General features: G+C 42.9%; 1 protein-coding gene across 1 annotated transcript in view; it reads left to right on the top strand.

Annotated features, from left to right (window-relative positions):
• The window catches only part of shq1 (SHQ1, H/ACA ribonucleoprotein assembly factor), a 38,788-nt gene that overhangs the window by 15,989 nt on the left and 3,243 nt on the right, over positions 1-19,556 (top strand). The window contains exons 8-10 of the mRNA XM_056274923.1: positions 4,534-4,691; positions 9,039-9,092; positions 10,934-11,057. Of these exons, the coding sequence (XP_056130898.1) occupies positions 4,534-4,691; positions 9,039-9,092; positions 10,934-11,057 (336 nt within the window). The remainder of the gene's footprint in view (positions 1-4,533; positions 4,692-9,038; positions 9,093-10,933; positions 11,058-19,556) is intronic.

Genomic DNA, 19,556 nt, shown 5'->3' with positions numbered 1-19,556 from the left:
GAGAGGCTTCAGATTAAACGGATTATCACAGGAGGATGCGCTGCTCGAGCGCACCAGGAGGAGCCTGTTACCACCAGTGCAACAGCCTGATCGTTGATGAGCAGCCATCACTCAGTGATACACGGGCCATTAGTGGTAGGCAGAGTCTAGCCTCTGAAGAACATTAAGTTTCCCTGCTGCCTCGTTGACTCCCTCCCCTCATTCTGTATTCTAAGACAGAGTACCTCAGTCAGGAGCCCAGGCGTGGATAAATGGGCCAAATTAAACTTAATGGCTTGATTGACGGGTCGAATAGCATTAGCCTCCAGTGAGTGCAGAGAATGGTGACGTTGTAGAAATTTAAGCAGTTTGCTTTGCTCATGATTTTAACTGTTTTTTGTTGCCTATGTTAGGTGGAAGTTAAAATTCTTCCAGTGTGTTTTTTTTCTTCCCCCCCCCCCCAAAAAAAAAAAAACTTCACCTCTGAAAATTTTTTATATACATGCCAATTGACAGATGGATGTGGACACAAGTGCTAATGAGGTAGAAAATGGTCCTTTTGTGCTCCCCTCATGTCAGGGCCAGCACACTGACAGGCCACAGCTGTCCACTGGAAGCTGTGATTTCACCCACTGGTCTGGGCTAAGTGGACCTGACAGCCCAGTCTCTCACCCTACCTGCACCACTTTATTATGGCTAAGCTAAGACACAAGTGACAATCTGACCATTGACCAAATAGGTTGTCTGGGTTTTTTTGTTTTTTTGTTTTATGTTTTTTTTTAGAACACTAATACCCTATGTTGGGTTACAGTTTGAATTCAAGCATATTTGTGTAATGACTCTAAAACCCTTTTATCTGATACTCAAAAGTTAACATCAATTTGGGTACTTTGGGTAATCTATCATTTATCCCAGTACAAGGTCATATATTGACCCCTGGCTAATGTGACGTTATGGGACCATGTTCCAGTCTATATTTACTCCATCGCAGCAGAGCCATCTGGGCATGGAGAGAGCAATGATAAGACAGACTGCCTCTACAACTGGAGGAATTGGGTCGAAAATTAATCTCCAATCATCTGAGCCCCTTATGCCTTGCCTGGCAATGTCTACTATAATTGGTCAGCGTCATGGTGGAGATAACTAAACATGGTGGAAATTGAGTCATTAAATCTGTTGGAACTGTCAGCTCACCGCTCCGCCGGGGCTGCATAAATTACTGAAAACACCAAAAATGTCAGTCTTGACATGTCGAGTCTCTAAATCACTAAAGCTTACTGTTTTTGGCTGAACCGAACCAGCAGGCCATCCCTAAAATGTGAATATTGCTGACCGACTGAGTGACTGACTGATCATGTTTAACATGATTGGGCTGCTGGATCAGATGACCAACAACATTATTGAAGTTAACCGATTGGTCGGCCCGAGCGCCAAGAGGCATGAGGGAGAGCGCACCAAGCACCCCAAATAACAATCACTCTGACAAAACACTCACTGGCAAATTCACAAAAGTAATGCGCGGCTTTTGTGGCCGCTAAATCTGCACAAATAAGACAAAAAGAAACCGTGTAATTCCCAGAGCACCCGCAAAGGGAATAATGCACCTCTAACTGCACTGCCAAGCAAATAGTGTCTCCGTGCAGTGGTGCTATTTGCTCATATTTACATTAGGTAATATACTTACTTACTTTTGGTGCAAAATTGCCCCTTTCTATGCAAATGAACCTCATTGCAATACACTAGCGCTAACAACCACACACAGAGTGAGAATTACTGCCGTCTTTTTGAGAGTTGGTGGTAACTGATGCCCAGACTTTCTGGTGATCGTGGCAGCAGTGATTGTAGCCAGGCAAAGGCATCGTCATGCCAGGCATGCTCGTGAGTGGATATTTCACAGGAGAATATCACTTATTAATTTCAAAGACCGAAATCATTTGCAGATACAGTTTGCCAGGTTAAACAATTCTTTTTTTTCTCCCCAATTGTATCTGGCCAATTACCCCACTCTTCTGAGCCATCCTGATCTCTGCTCCACTCCCTTTGCTGATCCAGAGAGGGCTGCAGACTACCACATGCTTCCTCCGATACATGTGGAGTCACCTGCTGCTTCTTTTCACCTGACAGTGAGGAGTTTCGCCAGGGGGACATATCGCATAGGAGGATCATGCTATTCCCCCCAGTTCCCCCTGAACAGGTGCCCTGACCGACCAGAGGAGGCAAGGGGCGACCAGGACACATACCCACATCTGGCTTCCCACCCATAGACACAGGCAATTGTGTCTGTAGGGACGCCTGACCAAGCCGGCGGTAACACGAGAATTCAAACCGGAGAGCCCCGTGTTGGTAGGCAACGGAATAGACCGCCACGCCACCTGGACGCCCCAGGTTAAACAATTCTCGTTATATTTGATCAAGGATGACTTTGAGCCTGCCTACTGGTTCTTGATGCAAATCCACCATTTATACTTTGCCACATGGATAATTGCAATCAGACGCAAAACAAGAGCAAATTGCGCAAAAAAGTGCACTCGCTTGCAAGTTTGCAGGCAAGTGCAAATGGACTGCAAGTGGACATGTTTGCACTGTAATATCATTAGCACAATATGTTTTGTGAATCGGACCTTGGGTTGGGGCAAATAGCGGTTGCAAGTGATGCGCAATTAATGGAACTATCAGCGGCTGCAGTCCATTCTTTGTGAATGCACCTGTCATTACAGAGTGAGTCTTAGAAAAATGAGAGACATCCACAGATAGAAACAGATGAAAGAGAAGGGTGAGTTAAGGTATACTTATAGTTCAATTAAGTTCTCTTTCAAATCAAATATTACAAGATATGAGTGGAAAGTATTGTTCTTGCAACTGCATTTATATTCAAATGTAGCTTAACCATGTCATGTGATATGCTATTTCAGCACACTTTAACAACAGATATTACTGGGACCATTGCAGATGAACATTTAATATCCAGGAATTCACATTATAGACACTACCACTGACTATTCATATAACAAATTAGCCACAATTTCAAACATTGACCATACACGGTCCAACCATTTACTAGGTTTTGACCTAGTCTTGTTTCCAAAGTGATAAGGGTGTTTGAATGAGCTCCCTCAAAAGGTATCCCAGTGCTATTCTCAATTTCTTGTCTACATATTAAATGACTTTAAAGAAAAGCCTTTTTGTCATCCACTCTGATTTGCATAAGAAAATCTGCAACTCCATGAAATGTAATGCAATGCTTATCATTATTACTGTGTTAAGTAAAATAATCACAATATGATTTCTTTGCCAAAATAATGCAGGAGTCAGAAACTGTGTTCCTTGATATCATCTGTCCCTTTGAAAATGCCCTCCCCCAAAAAACATACACAAAAAGAGAAAACATTAAAAACTAATGGGACGCTTGTAGCTGTTGAGATCCCCAATGTCATTTTTAATTAATGACGACTCGCAGAATGTTGTAGTCATTTTTTTACAGCATCATGACAAGTGCTGAATTTTATCAACATTCTCCCAATGGTGAGAAAAAGGAAACCGCTTCTCCCACACCAGCCTCCTACCTCACGAGTTAGCGCTAAGGGAGACAACTGAATATGGGCCGCTGGGCTGCTGGGTTACTCGGTTTTTCCCCCACGTCCTGAGCAAACTCCCAGGAGAGTCGGTTTATTGTGTGAGTTTGTGCATGCATTTTTGTGTGTTTGAGTGCATGCATGTCCCTGCTACCAGCATGTGTTTTTATGTTTGTGTGTTCTGGAGAAAGATGGAGAGACAGGCAGAACGTGTGCATATGTGAATGAAATTTGTGCCCTCAGGTTCGTCTGCCTGCATGCACGCATTCATGGCGGAGCGTATATAATCAGGGTTGCACGTGCGCCAAGGTCTGTGTGTGTGTGTGTGTGTGTTCTGCTTGGCTCTGCTCCGCTGCTGCAGCTGCGCTGTCGGGGCCGCTCAGGTAGCATCTGCAGGGAAATAAAACCCTGACGTAATGCAGCAGGAATCTCCTTCCCAGCAGTCAGTCTCCCACTGCAGCCACACAGGGCATTTTGAAAGGAGTGTGTGGGTATGTGTACGAGTGTGCTCATATGTGTCTGCCTGTGTGTGTGATGGAGAGCATTTGAGCATGCACAATTGCGTATTTATGAGTCTACATTTGCGTACCGCCACCAGTACTCTTCCACATCGTGGATGCAGCGCAGGGACTATACTCTTCTCCTGCAGAGAAAGAATCACTTTCAGCTGGTTGTTAAGCTGCAGAAAGAAGAAAGGGGTTGGGTTTGTGAATGTTCCTACATACTATACTTTAGATTGGTCTTAATAAAGAGAGAAGCAGATCGCTTAAATTAGATGAAGTTGGTGTGACCTCATTAGGCTCGCCATATCCCAATTAAGCAGATGTCTCTTTCACAAAGCAACAGTTAGTCAGTTCTGTGGCGTGAAAATCAAGAAATGCACTGAAACCTCTCTTTAAGGCACCACTGCTCCATAGGACTGTGAAGACTTGATGTGAAATGTCTTGATCCTTGTTGCATGGTTTGTTTTTGTTTTGTGCAGTTGTGTCTTTCAACGATGATGAGAAGGCGCAAATGAGGCAATTTCCCAATCACTCCTACCTGTTGAGCAAGGCGTCTCGTCACCAAGTCTGGCTCAGCCTGGTGGACATCATCCTGGCCTATGCCTACGCAGTGCGCACTACGGAGGGGGAACATAATGTAAGTATCTGTGTGTGCGTGTTCGTGTGCATGCATAATGTGCATAGGCAACTCCTCCCGAGCAGCACTTAGCCTTGGATGTTGAAGCCCTCTATCCTCAAATCCTTTAGACCCCTTGTCTTTCATGCAGAGCCTTAAGAGATTACCACCAGATCCAAGGGCTCACTCCAGGCTTCTTAATGTGTCCCTCCCAAGGTAGAAGGAGAAGTGAACAGGATCTATTTCATTGTTGCAGATAGATTATTATCAGTGGGAATAAAGCAAAATGAGGCAAAAATGAATGCTGATTAAAAAAAAAGGACAGGAATATTGCATAACGCAGAATGTTGCGTCAAAGTCCAAAGCAAAACTACTTGTATTAAGTTATGCATGTGAACCCTTGAGTCAGCATTTGGGACGTAATAACTTTGAGATTTCAGAAGAATTTCCAAAGGATTTTTCTGGGCCCCGATTTAAATGAAAAAAAAAAACACACACACACTATGCAAGTGTCCAAGTCAGACACTAGTCATGCTTTTGCCTAAACTGGATATGAATGTAACCTCATGGCAGTGGTTGATGACTGGATTGTGTTTGCACAATAGACACCGAGTACATTTACACTGAAACCAAGGACCAGATTACTGCGCGTAAAGTGTTTAAGTCGAATATTTTCATTAAGGGGTTTACTTGGTTTGAAATAATCTAATTTCCTTAAAACCCAGGTATACTGTACCTTGCTTCTTCTAATAATTAGTATATGGTACATTTCCACGTATTTTTGATTGTTTTACATGTTATTGGAGAGCGCCATAACACGAGCATTCCTACTTGCCATCCTGTCTTAAAGTTAGCTGTCAACCAGCTAACCGGTTCTGTGTACGCAGTATGCAGACGGTAAACCATTACAAAATGAACATCAGCATTGTAACCAGTTGTGTTCACCATATACGGATTATGTCATATATTTTGGCATGTAGCCTATATCAATAGGACAGTTTAGACTAACAGGAAACAGAGTGGGGGATTACATGTGACAAAGGTCCTGAGCCCGACTTGAACCTAGGATGTCACAATAAAGCCTGAGCCTGTGTGGTACACTCTCTACCAGTTGAGCCACTGGGGTGCCACCAGAGTTTGTGATTCTAACAGTAAACACAGTTAAACAACCTTTATCATAAATGAACAATGGAAAACACATGATTGAAGAGTGATGCATTAATAAGATGTCAATGTTTTAAAAAGCAACATGACTGTAGATTTTTGTAAATTGTGTACAGTTGAAACTTTGCCTTTAAAGACTAGGTGGTCTTTAAAAAGTAAGTAAACAGTCTTTTTTTTTTAGCCTGTCTATGTAACAACTATGGATGACTAGACTCACTAGCCCTTGGCTAACAGGTCAGACCCTTTAGTTGACTGGTTTGTGCAGTCACCCGTGATGCGCGCCACCTGGGTTCGATACCCAGCTGCCCCCTTGAATTCGCTACATCTACACCCACTCACATGTAAAAGGCAAAAAAAAAAAGGAATGGAGAGCTAGCCAAGAATGTGGGTGGTGAGCGGGTCCTGAAGGTGCTCTAATACGACGCCACAGCCCAGTTTCTCAGACATCTACCCAGAGAGTTTATTTCCTTAATGTCGTTATAGCACCTTTCTACCCAAATCATATTTTGTTGGTCTAAAGCGCTGGACTCCATGTGTGTTGGCTTTGCAGTATTGGGCATAAGTATCTTTAATGGCCTCTTATGACGTAGGTAATAGGAGGGGGTCAATTGTAATGTGCAGTTTACCCTGAAAGAAAGATCGTATGGATTTTTTTCTCCCCCATATCATGCGGTCTCATTACTGTTCAATTTATCACCAGCACAATCGGTTTTGACATCCAAGGGAAATACCAACATGTTTTCAGCTCGAAAAAAATTAAAAGGTTAACTACCTTTTTGAACAGTTTTTTTTTTCAATCGTATGTCTTATATTATTAAGAATATCAAGGGAATCCCCTGCCTCACTCCAGTTCAGTTTGTAGTGGTAGAAAGACCCAACTGCTTAACCCCCACCCCCCCACCCCCAAGTCTCCCTAAAAACGAGGCAATTTGTTGTGCCCCCCCAGAAAATATTGGGTTCACTGTGTCTGCTGTTCCTTTGCATGCGCACTTTCAAAAAGCCGATAAGTCGACTGTGACTTACATGTGCCATGAAACCGATACATTTTGCAAAGTCTAGGTGCCGCAATTAGGCTATCCTTACCTGCATTTCCACATCATCCTGACAGCAATTAGCCATTTACATGATGTCACCTTCTTAAAATGATGGCCTAAGTCATATTTTCAAGTTTTTCAAAAAACAGAATAAATAACGCTGTCTGTCAATTAATAATTGACAGACAGCATTATGTGTACTTCAATAGTCATATATTGTCATAACCTTTTTGTGTGAAATGATTAAGAACTATCATATGTTCTATATTTGTTTCAGTTTATGCTGTTTTTGAAAAACTTGACAATAAGACTTAGGCCATTATTTTAAGAAGGTGACGATGACTGTTTCCAAACTCACAGAGCAATGATCACAGAAAGTTGAATCAGTTTATCTGGACACAATGTTTATTGAGAGTAACGTTTCATCACTCAGTACGTTTACCTGATGTTGGAAAAAGTCGATTTATTGTGTTAGTCTAACGAAAACTGGACTTTTAAATGCATGTAAACCCGTTAGTCCAGCTGAAATCGTACTAAATCGAATTTCTCGAATTTGGACTAACACACCTAGATAATGCGGTTAGGGATTGATTTACTCTGGTATGTATACGCTTCAATCAGCCCTGAACTGGGCTAGGTGTTCTGCGCATGATCTATAGTTCCTGTGGTGGTCTTTCACCCGGACCAGTATCAACACATTGGACCTACGCTGTCATCTTCCATATTACAAGGGTTTCCTCAACCGGCCTAGCATGTCCCTGTACTTTTTTTATTGAAAAACCAGTTTTCCGGTAATCTTGCATTTTGTTTACATATTTATTTATTTGATGTTGCCTTTCTCTGTTGTAGGGGATGGTGGGCGTTGGGGATGGAAATAATGCCCACTATTTTTTATTTACTTGCTCATTTTGTCATTTCGTGTCTGAGCTTTTGTGTTTTGTGTTGTATACAAAAATGTAATAAAGATATTCTAAAATTTAAAAAAAAACAGTATCAACACGGCAAGTGCTAGAGCGAGAACCACACAATTCTGGACAGATGACAGATAAGGGGACAAACTTTATACTGTGTCAGCTAAGCTAAAGGAATTGAATATCCTAAAGTACATGGATGGAAGGAGAACGCGGAATGGTGAACTGTTTAAGGAAGTGGCGGAGAAGTTGGGCGAAGCGGGATTTAAAAGAACCCCCGAGCAAATCTGTGCCCGGTGGAAGCACCTCAAACAGGCCTACTGCAATGCAATGAAAAACAACTAAACAAGTGGCAGCAATGAAATGTACAGCACTGTAAAGTTGTCCATGTTTTCACCGCTCGACATGGAACCCGCTTGTCGCTTGCTAACTTGTTTGTCGCTTGTTTGGTATGTGACGCAGTAGGTCAACCGCAAGAAGGTCCAATAGCAACCAGCTGAAAGGGGGCATATCGCCACCTACCATACTGGGGGCGGACATAGTACTTCTGTCAATAAATCGATTCTTGCCCGGTTCTTGTATACTGGGACAACGACAGTAGTCCAATTACATGGCCTAATCGAGCTATAACCATAGCTCGACTTAATTGTGCATGTAAATGTAGCCACTCATCTAAGTGACCTCTTCAGTCTCAACTGATGCAGGTATCCCCACCTTATACCCCCCCCCCCCCGGTTCAGTGATGGTCGTTCCCTCTTCACATAGACGGCCTCTTTGACTTCCTGTTCAAACCAGCGTCCCTCCCTATCAAGGATGTACACATCCTTGTGCACATCTTGGGGCGGGGGGGGGGGCACCTAAGCGTATATCTGTCGCCATTTTACAATGCTGTGATTGAAACTATCCCCATTCCCCTGTGAATAGTACACATGGCCATTGAAACTAGTTAATGCTCACAGCAATTTGCATATGGCATATGAAACCAATTGTTGTTTTCAGTCATTATGCCACTCTATTGTTTATAAGGGTAGGGATACCTGCAGTTAGTTGAGGCTGAAGAGGTCACTTAGATAAGTGATGAATAATTTATCTCTCAATAAACGTTGTGTCCAGATGAACTGATTCAACTTTCTGTGATTTTCTTATCTGGATTATTGAACATGCATAAAGTCATAGAGCAATGCTTTTATTGGTTTATGACTGGGTTATTTGTTTGCATATAAACATTCACTGATATGTGGTCATCCGTCTTCTTTTAGGTAGAGTCACCGTGGACCATCAGAAAACTAAGTGGAACTCTCTGCTGTCTGGAGGTGAGACAGGAAGAGCACATTACCCAAAGTACTAAATATAGTGAATGGCTGATGCTGACAAACAAGATGTGTCTTAAAAATAAAACTCATCCATTTAGAGATTAATAAAAAAAATAAAAAATTAAACAGTAGATCTCAGCTTTCCATTTAATATAATATCCTCCTGTGGGGAGGATATTATATTAAATGAAATTCATTCAGTATTCAGGGTCACTATTGATTCCAGCCTGTCTAATCCAGGCCCAAGTCAAGTTTCAGTAGCATATGCAGATATTTCATTCAGATATGCACTGCTTGGCAGACAGCTGTGAATGTTATCTGGTCTGTTTGCTGAAGGATGTTGCTGTATGGGTTTGTGGGTGGGTGAGAGGAAATATTATCACGACTGCCAAATGATTTGACCCCCGCCAGTTCACATGAGGGTTTGTGTATATTGTTTCCAGGCTTGTGTAGCATGTTTGTCTACATGCTGTGTAGATATGTGAAGGGGGATAAGCATTAAAGGAGCAGTCACCCGGAAAACTCTTGATCTGTGTTAAGGATCCATAGGGTTTAGTAGGAGTTGAACTGGTTTTGACTGTTGGTAGACATGGCGGAATTTATTGTGGCCCCCTTAAAAGCAGAGGTACTATGTGTCTGCCTCAAGCTGAAAGAGTTAATGACGGGTCACGTGATGACTCCCAAACTTGTTCTGTGTGTGTGTGTGTGTGTGTGTGTGTGTGTGTGTGTGTGTGTGTGTGTGTGTGTGTGTGTGTGTGTGTGTGTGAGCTAGAGAGACAGAGAGACAGAGAAAATGGTATTGGAGACAAGAATGTCTCAGGACATGTGGGCACAGCTTGTCTTACACCTCAGAGAGCAGCAGCCCTGAAATCCCCTCATTTGGACCATTAAACCTGACAGTGGGAGGTGTGTTGAGTGGGTGGAGGTTGGGGGTTGTATCTGAGACCTTGACTGCAGTGTGCGAAGTAGCAGTTTCCCCATGACAGTGATAAGGAAGGAGGTGTGAGTGACAGTCTCCACCTGCCTGGAGGCCCTTCAACACTCAGTCAACAGAGTTGTCGGCTCTCACTGACAAGCCCCCTCCCACTATCTTCCTCTCCCCATCTTCCATTCTATCCTTTGTGTTCTGCCCTGCATTGGATTCTTCTCTCACTCTCACTCTCTCTCTCTCTCTGTCTCTCTTTCTATCTCTATCTCTCTTTTTTCTCATTCCATTTGTGCTCTTTTTCTCTCTCTCTTTCTCCACCCTTAACTACTTATCCCCTCTCTTACTCCACCCCCCTCCCAACCACGTGTTTACTCATCCCAAGTCGGCTGCGCCGGTTTGGCTGAGCGCACCCCACAGGAGCGGAGACCTTATTTACACTCCTGCTAAATAAGCCTGAGGGAGCGCGTGATCCCCGATGACACCCACTGGCAAGCTCACTACACATGCTTAACAAGCCACGGGGAGAAAAAAAATTTGGAGAACGAGAAGGATAAAAAAAATCTCTCTGTCTCAAGGGTATTTGTCCAGCAGTGGAGCAGGGAAAATCCCAGAGTTAACACGGTGATTAAGGAGCAGTAGCCACCGAAAGGGCAAGGGCTGCTGAGGTGTTTAATGGTTCTGAGCCTTATTTTTGCCCACTCTATAAACGAGGAGTTGTTAAGAGTAATTAGCACACCAATGACTGCAATTCACACTGGTGGAGTGGAGGGAGGGGGAGCGAGGAGCTCCTGTAATCGAGTCTCTCTGGCGAAAACCGGAGCTTTTTTTTTTTTTTTGTGGCCCACATCGGCCTGTGTCAGAATGAGCGGGATCTGTCTTTTGTGTTCAGTGAGTTTCATCCTCTGTCATTTAGACATACTGTTCCATGCGGGAAGTCTTGGTATCATTTGGACGGAGAGTCCTGTGCTACCCTCTCTACAGACACTTCGGCTTGGTCTCTGCCGCCATTTGTGACACCTCACTGATTTTGCGTTCAGGTGAGCCCCCACCCAACATATTTAAACGCACACACACACACACACACATGAAAGGCGTTAATGACAAAAAGTGGCTTTTTACCCTTGCACAATGGTAATGACCAGTGGCCTGTTTGTGGGTCAAATATGACACTGACAGCCTCGGTCAAATCAAATAATAAATTTGTCAGAGTGGCTTCAGTTCCCTCCATTGGCTGTAATTAATGCTACTTAATTGGTGGTCCACTGTTGTATCTTCTTGACAACATATTTACTTGGAAATAGCGTTTTAAAGTTTGTAGCCTGGCAAGACCTGTTGCCTACCTGTGAACAGGAGTGTGCATTATTGTTATTTTTGTATTTATTTGTTTTATTATTTTAATGTGAATTTCCGATTAAAACAGTCTGAGAGTCAGCGTGCATTCCCTTGGTAATGTGTCCAGCAGAAACTGCACAGCCAGAACCAAAAACTGCAGATGGTATTCTGCAGGAAACAATATGCTGCCATGAGAATGAGCTTCTCGTTCATGCTGTGAGGTGTGAGAAAGTAATGACACCTCCAGCTAAGTAAGGGAAAGTGGCCTGATGATCATCCTACCTAAAGAAGCAAGTGTGGATAAGATGGGGAATAGACTGTTTACTGAGATATCTAAAATACTTAGTGATCTGCAAAATCAATCCTTCCCAACAGCTAGTTTAAAACCCAGCAATGAGTTTGTCTACATGGAGACCAATCAATAACTTAGTAGTTAATGATCGGGTTATTGAATTTTAGAAGTAATCAGGTTAAACGGTAATAGGGTTTAAATGGTTTGGAATAAGGGCATATGTAGGGCTGCATTACAGCCAGCCCTACATATGCAAATGTCCCTGACTGACTGACTGATCATAGTTTGAGTGACTGACTGAGTGATCAGTTTGACACGATTGGGCTTGTGGATTAGGTGACCCCCAATGTCACTCAAGTTACATGGTTGGTCGGCTGATCGCCGAGAGGCATAAGGGAGAGTGCACAGTTAAAGTTCCCCAAATAACAATCACTCTAACAAAACATTTGCGGGCGAACCCGCAAAAGGATTGCATGACTTTTGCAGCCGCTAAACCTGCACAAATAAGACAAAAAGAAACCATGTAATTCTCAAAGCACCCACAAAGGGTGAAATGCACCCCTAACTGTACTGCTAAACAACTAGCGTCTCAGTGCAGGGGTGCTATTTGCACCTATTTAAATTAGGTAATATACATACATTTGGTGAAAAAATTGACCCTTTTCTATGCAAATGAGCATCATTGCAAAAAAAAACAACCCTCCAATTCACAAACACCAGCACTAATAGCCACACGCAGTTAGAGTCAAAATTATTAGCATCTTCACAGAGTTGGTAGTAGCTGAAGTGCATTTATAAGGGGTGTCACGCCATGACTTTCCACTGATCATTGCAGCAGTGATTGTAGCAAGGCGAAGGCATCACCATGCCAAGTGTGCTTGTAAGCTTATATTTCACAGAAGAATATAACTTTTCGATCTATCTGAGCCCGAAATCATTTGCAGATACAGGCTGCCAGGTCAAACAATTCTTGCTATATTTGGTGACATCAAGGATGACATGGAGCCTTCCTACTGTGTTCTTAACACAAATCCACCATTTATATTTTGCCACATGGTTAATTGCATCAGATGCAAAACAAGGACAAATGCACTGAGCTGCAAAACTTTATGGGTGTGTTTGAGCTGTGATATCTTTCGCACAATATCTTTTGTGAATTTGACCTTGAGACAGGGCAGATGGTGGTTGCAAGTGATGCTCAATTCATGGTGCTATCAGCAGCCCTGATCCATTCTTTGTGAATTCCCCTGTCGATACAGAGTGAGTCAGAAAAATGAGAGACATCCACAAATAGAAACAGATAAAAGAGGAGGGGGCGTTAACAGATAATTAGAATAGGTATACTTACAATTAAATTAAGTTCTCTTTCAAATCAAACATATGAGTGAAAGTATTTTTCTTGCAACTGCATTCTTAACTCTTTTTTTTTAACTCGAACATAGCTTAACCATGACATGTGATATGCTACTTCAGTACATTGTTAACAACAAATATTACTGGTACCACTACCAAAAATTAAAGATATATACATTTAATATCCAGGAATTCACATTATAGACACTACCACTGATTATCCCTCTTGGCCACAATTTTTAACATTGACCATACACGGTCCAACCATATACTAATAGAACAAGACTAGGTTTAGACCAAGTCTTGTTCCAAAGCCCAGGTATAATTGGTCTATGGTATGTCAGCTTTTCCAATGCTTCTTTTTGTCACTGCCCGATCGTGGCAGTCACAGTCCTCAAGTAAGCATGTCTGATCATTTTCTCTGCCTGTCTTTGTGTTTTGTAATTACTTTTTCCATGTGTTACTGAAGAACACCATCCCATGAGAGGTTATCGGACAGTTAACTTTTAGCCAGCTAGCTAACTGTCCATTGTATGTAACGGCAGACAGGAAACTGAACATTGAGCAACTTAAACAATAAACAATTGAACGACTTGACATCACCCTTCATTACAAAAGAAGAATGGAAAAATGAAATGAATAGAGGTGATTAAAAACAATTCCAGTGTTTCAAAAGCAACACAATGAGATTTTTTTTGGAAATTGTGCAAATTTGAGAGGGCGTCTCGCCAAGTGTCTAACATTTTTTTTAAGTTTTGACTTAAGATCTTTTTTATGAATGCTATCAAGGGAAGTCCCCTCCGCTTTCCAGTCAAGTCTGTTCTATGTTTTCATTTGTGGTAAAGTCTGTTAGGAATGCTGACATTGCCATGATATACATAATATGTTGCATTGCTCCATATTCATTTTTTTAAGGTACACGTATCCACCTGGTCGATAGCTGTTACCCATTTCAAATTTCAAAAACTTGATAATTCACTATCTTTGTATTATTCAGGTGGCACAGTGGCGCAGTGGTTTGCGTGGTTGCCTCACAGCAAGAAGATTCTGGGTACGAGCCCCGGGGTTGTCCAACCTTGGGGGTCATCCAGGCTCATCCTCTGTGTAGAGTTTGCATGTTCTCCCCATGTCTACGTGGGTTTCCTCCGGGTGCTCCGGTTTCCTCCCACAGTCCAAAAACATGCAGGCCAGGTAAATCGGCCATACTAAATGTTCCGAGGGGTGAATGTGTTGGCCCTGTGATGGCCTGGCGGCCTGTCCAGGGTGTCTCCCCGCCTGCCGCCCAATGACTGCTGGGATAGGCTCCAGCATCCCCACAACCCTGAGCAAGGATAAGCGGTTTGGATAATGGATGAATGAATGTATTATTCAAACAACCTTCACTGATCGCATCTGGTGTCCTTTTACAAGCACAATTTAAAAAAAAAACGATTTTAAGTGGTCTATGCCATTTACATGTATTAATAAATCGAGAGATTGAGGAAAAATCTAGGTGCTTTGAATGAGTCATGCTTACCACTAATTCGATTTTAGCCAGTGATGATAACCTGATAAAGATATTTACATGGTTGTTTCTAAAATCATAGTGGTGTTTTTACGTATTGCCAGTTTATATCTGGCCATTCATTTGCATATAATCATAATCAGTGTAAAAAAACAGTTAGAACGTGCGAGGGCTAGAATTATTTAGCTTATGATGATTTTAACACTCAAAGATGACAGCAAATTAAAGGCCTTTTAAACACCAGATTAGCATTTTCGTGCCTCACTAACTTGGAAGATGAGTTGATCAGGACGGAGAGCCCAGGAAGCGGCAGTTTTGAGTCACTTTATGTGAAGAGAGGCCCTGCTCGCGCTTCCCTTTTACAACTTGCCTCTGTGCTCTCACAGAGCAGACGCTTCACCTGCTGTTTTACAGCCACCTGAAGCCTGGAGATAATCAATAAAGGTCCAGAGCCCCCTAATAGCTGATACATACCCCTGCTCTCTTTCGTTTAAGGTGAACCCAAAAGATTAAGTAAACCCTGAGCAGACAGACAAACCACATGTGAATTCATTGAGGGGCAAATAACATATATTCAGTCGTGCTTTCTTCATTATCTGCAGGCATTAGGGAAGTATAAGAACTGAGGCATTCCCCTTAATGAATTGTGACACAGTAATTTAACCCATTGTCTGTCTGAGGGCCCATTTTCTCCCCTATATTATTGTGCATACTAATTAATTTATCAGGATAAGGTGAAATGGAAACGCACACTTCAACTTGGGGCACTTCATTTAAGCAACAGTGAAGGCAAACAGTCATAGGTATTAAGAAAACAAACCCATTAATGGCTGCGCACAGGTTAAGGCCTTGGAGGAAATGTTATCCGGGGGTAAATATTTGAACAGCCCTCTGGCAGCGTAGTGAGTATTCTCAAGGATCTTTTCCAGCTGCCTGCTAAGTGGCTTTAACCAACAGGCTACTGGGCAGGGAGGGCGGAGAGGAGCAGAGTGGAGGATCTGTGCAGGTTTGAAGGCGTGAAGAGCTGCTCCCCTGTTGTGAAAGACCAGCTGGGATGCAACAAGAAATTCCTCGGCACTGTAATTTGTCCCTGCAGCAGATCCCTCCACCACACCTTTCCAGAGTACTTGAATATGGATCGGCAGTCCCTAAACTCTCTTTATTTATATATTTATTTTATCTGGATGCAGTGAAATTTGGGTTTGTGGTTACGTGTGTGCATGACTGCATTACTGTGTATGTATATGCATGTGTGTGTGCGCGCACACGTGCGTGTGTGGTCAGAGAGGGAGAGAGAGATAAGTTGCATTCACACATGCCGCCTAACCCTTAACTTTCCCCCAATTTTATGTGTCAGTTTCATGTGTGATTGCGATATTCCGTAAAAGTTATATCGGCAATTTGCTGACTCGACCTTGTATTATTTACAAAAACATTACCAAACAACGATTAACAAACACTGTCAGATTGCTATACTAAGACACAGGAGTGAGTGAACCACTCACGGGGATTGTATCTGTGACTTGTTCACGGCAGGCATTTGTCTGAAACAAGAGGTTTATGTGTGAACCAGCAAAGTAAGATCATATTTTAAATTTACTTGAAATTGCCCATTAAAAGAAAACTTATTTTATTCTGCGCAGAAGAGGAAATCAATAGGCAGCTGTGTAGTAGGCAACCGTTAAGTATATGAAAAATTGAGAATGCTGAAACGATAGATAGATAGATAGATAGATAGATAGATAGATAGATAGATAGATAGATAGATAGATAGATAGATAGAAAGAATAACATTTGCGTTACAGATGCTGTCGTTTACGACAAAAAGACCTCTTGCAGCCGGGAATGAGACAGAAGGCACTGTCGTATCGTGTGAACAAATGCTATTGTACAGATAGAAATTGTATGGGTGAATGGGGGAAACCACCGGTATTACCAGAACAATCATTCCGACAATGTTAAGGAATGTATGTTTGAAAGCAGCTATAGAGAGAGAGACACACAGAGGTTAAGCATGTGCACTTAAATACTGATTGTGACAATATATAGGGTAATTACTGTGTCATTAAGCAGTCCTCCTGATGCAGCTGTGCAACTTTGGCTCTCCACATGCTGGCACAATTAAATCAGGTTCTGTGTGAATGTTTGTGGCTCTCCACACCTTGCAGCTCACTGCCAAATGAGCAACGGGCTCAGCCAGTCTTAATCAGGGACAAAATCAGACACATGGAGAAATCCTCCTGCAGAGTTTCACCCGAAAAAGAAAGCTGTCTTCCTTTCCCTCATAGAGAGGGAAAGGAAATTTCATACCCCAGAAAGAGGCTCATTTGCAGTTTTTGTTTTTTTCTGGCAAACTCAGTTTGTTGTTGTTGTTGGGGTTCCCCCCCCGATGTCCATCGGACACTTTTTTGTGATTTTCACATACCTCAACCAAATTGAAAAGCTATTGTTTTCAGTCATCAGAGCAATCATTCACCATGCAAACCTGTTCATTCAGCTGCTCTAGAGAAAAGACCATGCTGTTCTTGAACTCTGCTTTTTAATTCAAGCGTTGGGACAAAAGTGAAATGGTTGAATTCACACATCTTGCCAGATTCTCCTAATGTATCTCATAGTGGAAAAAGTACATATAAAGTGCTTGAAGTGGGCCCAATACTCACCAGTACTCACAACTGTACCAACATTTCTACCTTTTGCTTAAGGCGGGCAGTACACTTGAAACAATGAAAGAGCTCACAAAAAAGAAAGAGAAACACCTGTGAACATGTCCCCTAAAACCGTTGTTAATATACTCAAAATGAACCGATTGTTCCTTGTCATGTCATTCCACATTGCTGTGGGGCGCAAAACGATTATGGTTCAACCTTGCAGCTAGGCGCAGTTGATTGAGGCATTCGAGGCACCGATCATCCGTGACGCAAGTAATCATATTATATTTGTACAAATTGCACACAAGGGAGGTCTATGAACTGCATGCATACTGGTGGGTTGTTCACACCAGGTGCTTGAACTCATCACACTGCACAAACAACACACCAAGTATTGGTGTTTGTCTCTGTTCGAAATGTGTTTTTGTTCAAAAAGTGCTGCTTCATTTTGAGTGTACATCAGCCTTAAGTTCCTTAAAATTAGAATTCATGTCTTTTTAATGCAGAAGTGTGTGTGTGTGTGTGTGTGTGTGTGTGTGTGTGTGTGTGTGTGTGTGTGTGTGTGTGTGTGTGAGATCTATATATATCCCTCTTGCCCTTTTTTGGGTTGTGTGTGTCTTCCTCAAGCTTCTGCCAGAGGTCTGTGAGTTTGAGGCTTCTGTGCAGTATGTTCGCTGTTCCTAGGACCGCACTCTTCTGGACAGAGACCTCAGATGTTTTTCCTGGAATCTGCTGGAGCCACTCTCCCAGTTTGGGCGTCACAGCCCCTAGTGCTCCTATTACCACTGGGACTACTGTGGATTTCATCTCCACATCCGGTCTAGTTCTTCCTTAAGCCCTTGGTATTTCTGTACCTTCTTATGTTCTTTGTGCCTGATGTTGCCATCGCTCAGGATTGCTACATTGATAACTACTGCTGTCTTCTGTTCCTTGTCCACCACCACAATCTCTGGTTGGTTAGCCAGCACCTGCTTGTCATTCTGAAACTTGAAATCCCACAGGATCTTAGCGCTGACATTCTCAATCACCTTTGGCCGTGTCTCCCTTTTGGACTTCCAGTCTACACTCACCGGCCACTTTATTAGGCACACCTGTCCAACTGCTCGTTAATGCAAATTTCTAATCAGCCAATCACATGGCAGCAACTCAATGCATTTAGGCATGTAGACATGGTCAAGACGATCTGCTGCAGTTCAAACCGAGCATCAGAATGGGGTAGAAAGGTGATTTAAGTGACTTTGAACGTGGCATGGTTGTTGGTGCCAGACGGGCTGGTCTGAGTATTTCAGAAACTGCTGATCTACTGGGATTTTCACGCACAACCATCTCTAGGGTTTACAGAGAATGGCCCGAAAAAGAGAAAATATCCAGTGAGCGGCAGTTCTGTGGGCGAAAATGCCTTGTTGATGCCAGAGGTCAGAGGAGAATGGCCAGACTGGTTCGAGCTGATAGAAAGGCAACAGTAACTCAAATAACCACTCATTACAACCGAGGTATGCAGAAGAGCATCTCTGAATGCACAACACGTCGGACCTTGAGGCAGATGGGCTACAGCAGCAGAAGACCACATCGGGTGCCACTCCTGTCAGCTAAGAACAGGAAACTGAGGCTACAATTTGCACAGGCTCACCAAAATTGGACAATAGAAGATTGGAAAAACGTTGCCTGGTCTGATGAGTCTCGATTTCTGCTGCGACATTCGGATGGTAGGGTCAGAATTTGGCATCAACAACATGAAAGCATGGATCCATCCTGCCTTGTATCAACGGTTCAGGCTGGTGGTGGTGGTGCAATGGTGTGGGGGATATTTTCTTGGCACACTTTGGGCCCCTTAGTACCAATTGAGTATTGTGTCAACGCCACAGCCTACCTGAGTATTGTTGCTGACCATGTCCATCCCTTTAGGACCACAGTGTTCCCATCTTCTGATGGCTACTTCCAGAAGGATAACGTGCCATGTCATAAAGCTCGAATCATCTCAGACTGGTTTCTTGAACATGACAATGAGTTCACTGTACTCAAATGGCCTCCACAGTCACCAGATCTCAATCCAATAGAGCACCTTTGGGATGTGGTGGACCGGGAGATTCGCATCATAGATGTGCAGCCGACAAATCTGCAGCAACTGCGTGGTGCTATCATGTCAATATGGACCAAATTCTCTGAGGAATGTTTCCAGTACCTTGTTGAATCTATGCCACGAAGGATTAAGGCAGTTCTGAAGGCAAAAGGGGGTCCAACCCGGTACTAGGAAGGTGTACCTAATAAAGTGGCCAGTGAGTGTATATTCACTACAGATGTTCTTGTACACTATGCCAGCCACTTGGTTATGCCTTTTAGTGTACATTTCCCCTTTATTAAGTGCTGGACTGTCTCAGGGGCGTCTTTGCACAGCCTACATCTTGGA

Source organism: Lampris incognitus, chromosome 2 (assembly GCF_029633865.1).
Source record: "Lampris incognitus isolate fLamInc1 chromosome 2, fLamInc1.hap2, whole genome shotgun sequence".
Classification (NCBI taxonomy): domain Eukaryota; kingdom Metazoa; phylum Chordata; class Actinopteri; order Lampriformes; family Lampridae; genus Lampris; species Lampris incognitus.
The sequence above is the reverse complement of the archived record's forward strand: the minus strand, read 5'-3'. Positions and strand labels throughout refer to the sequence as shown.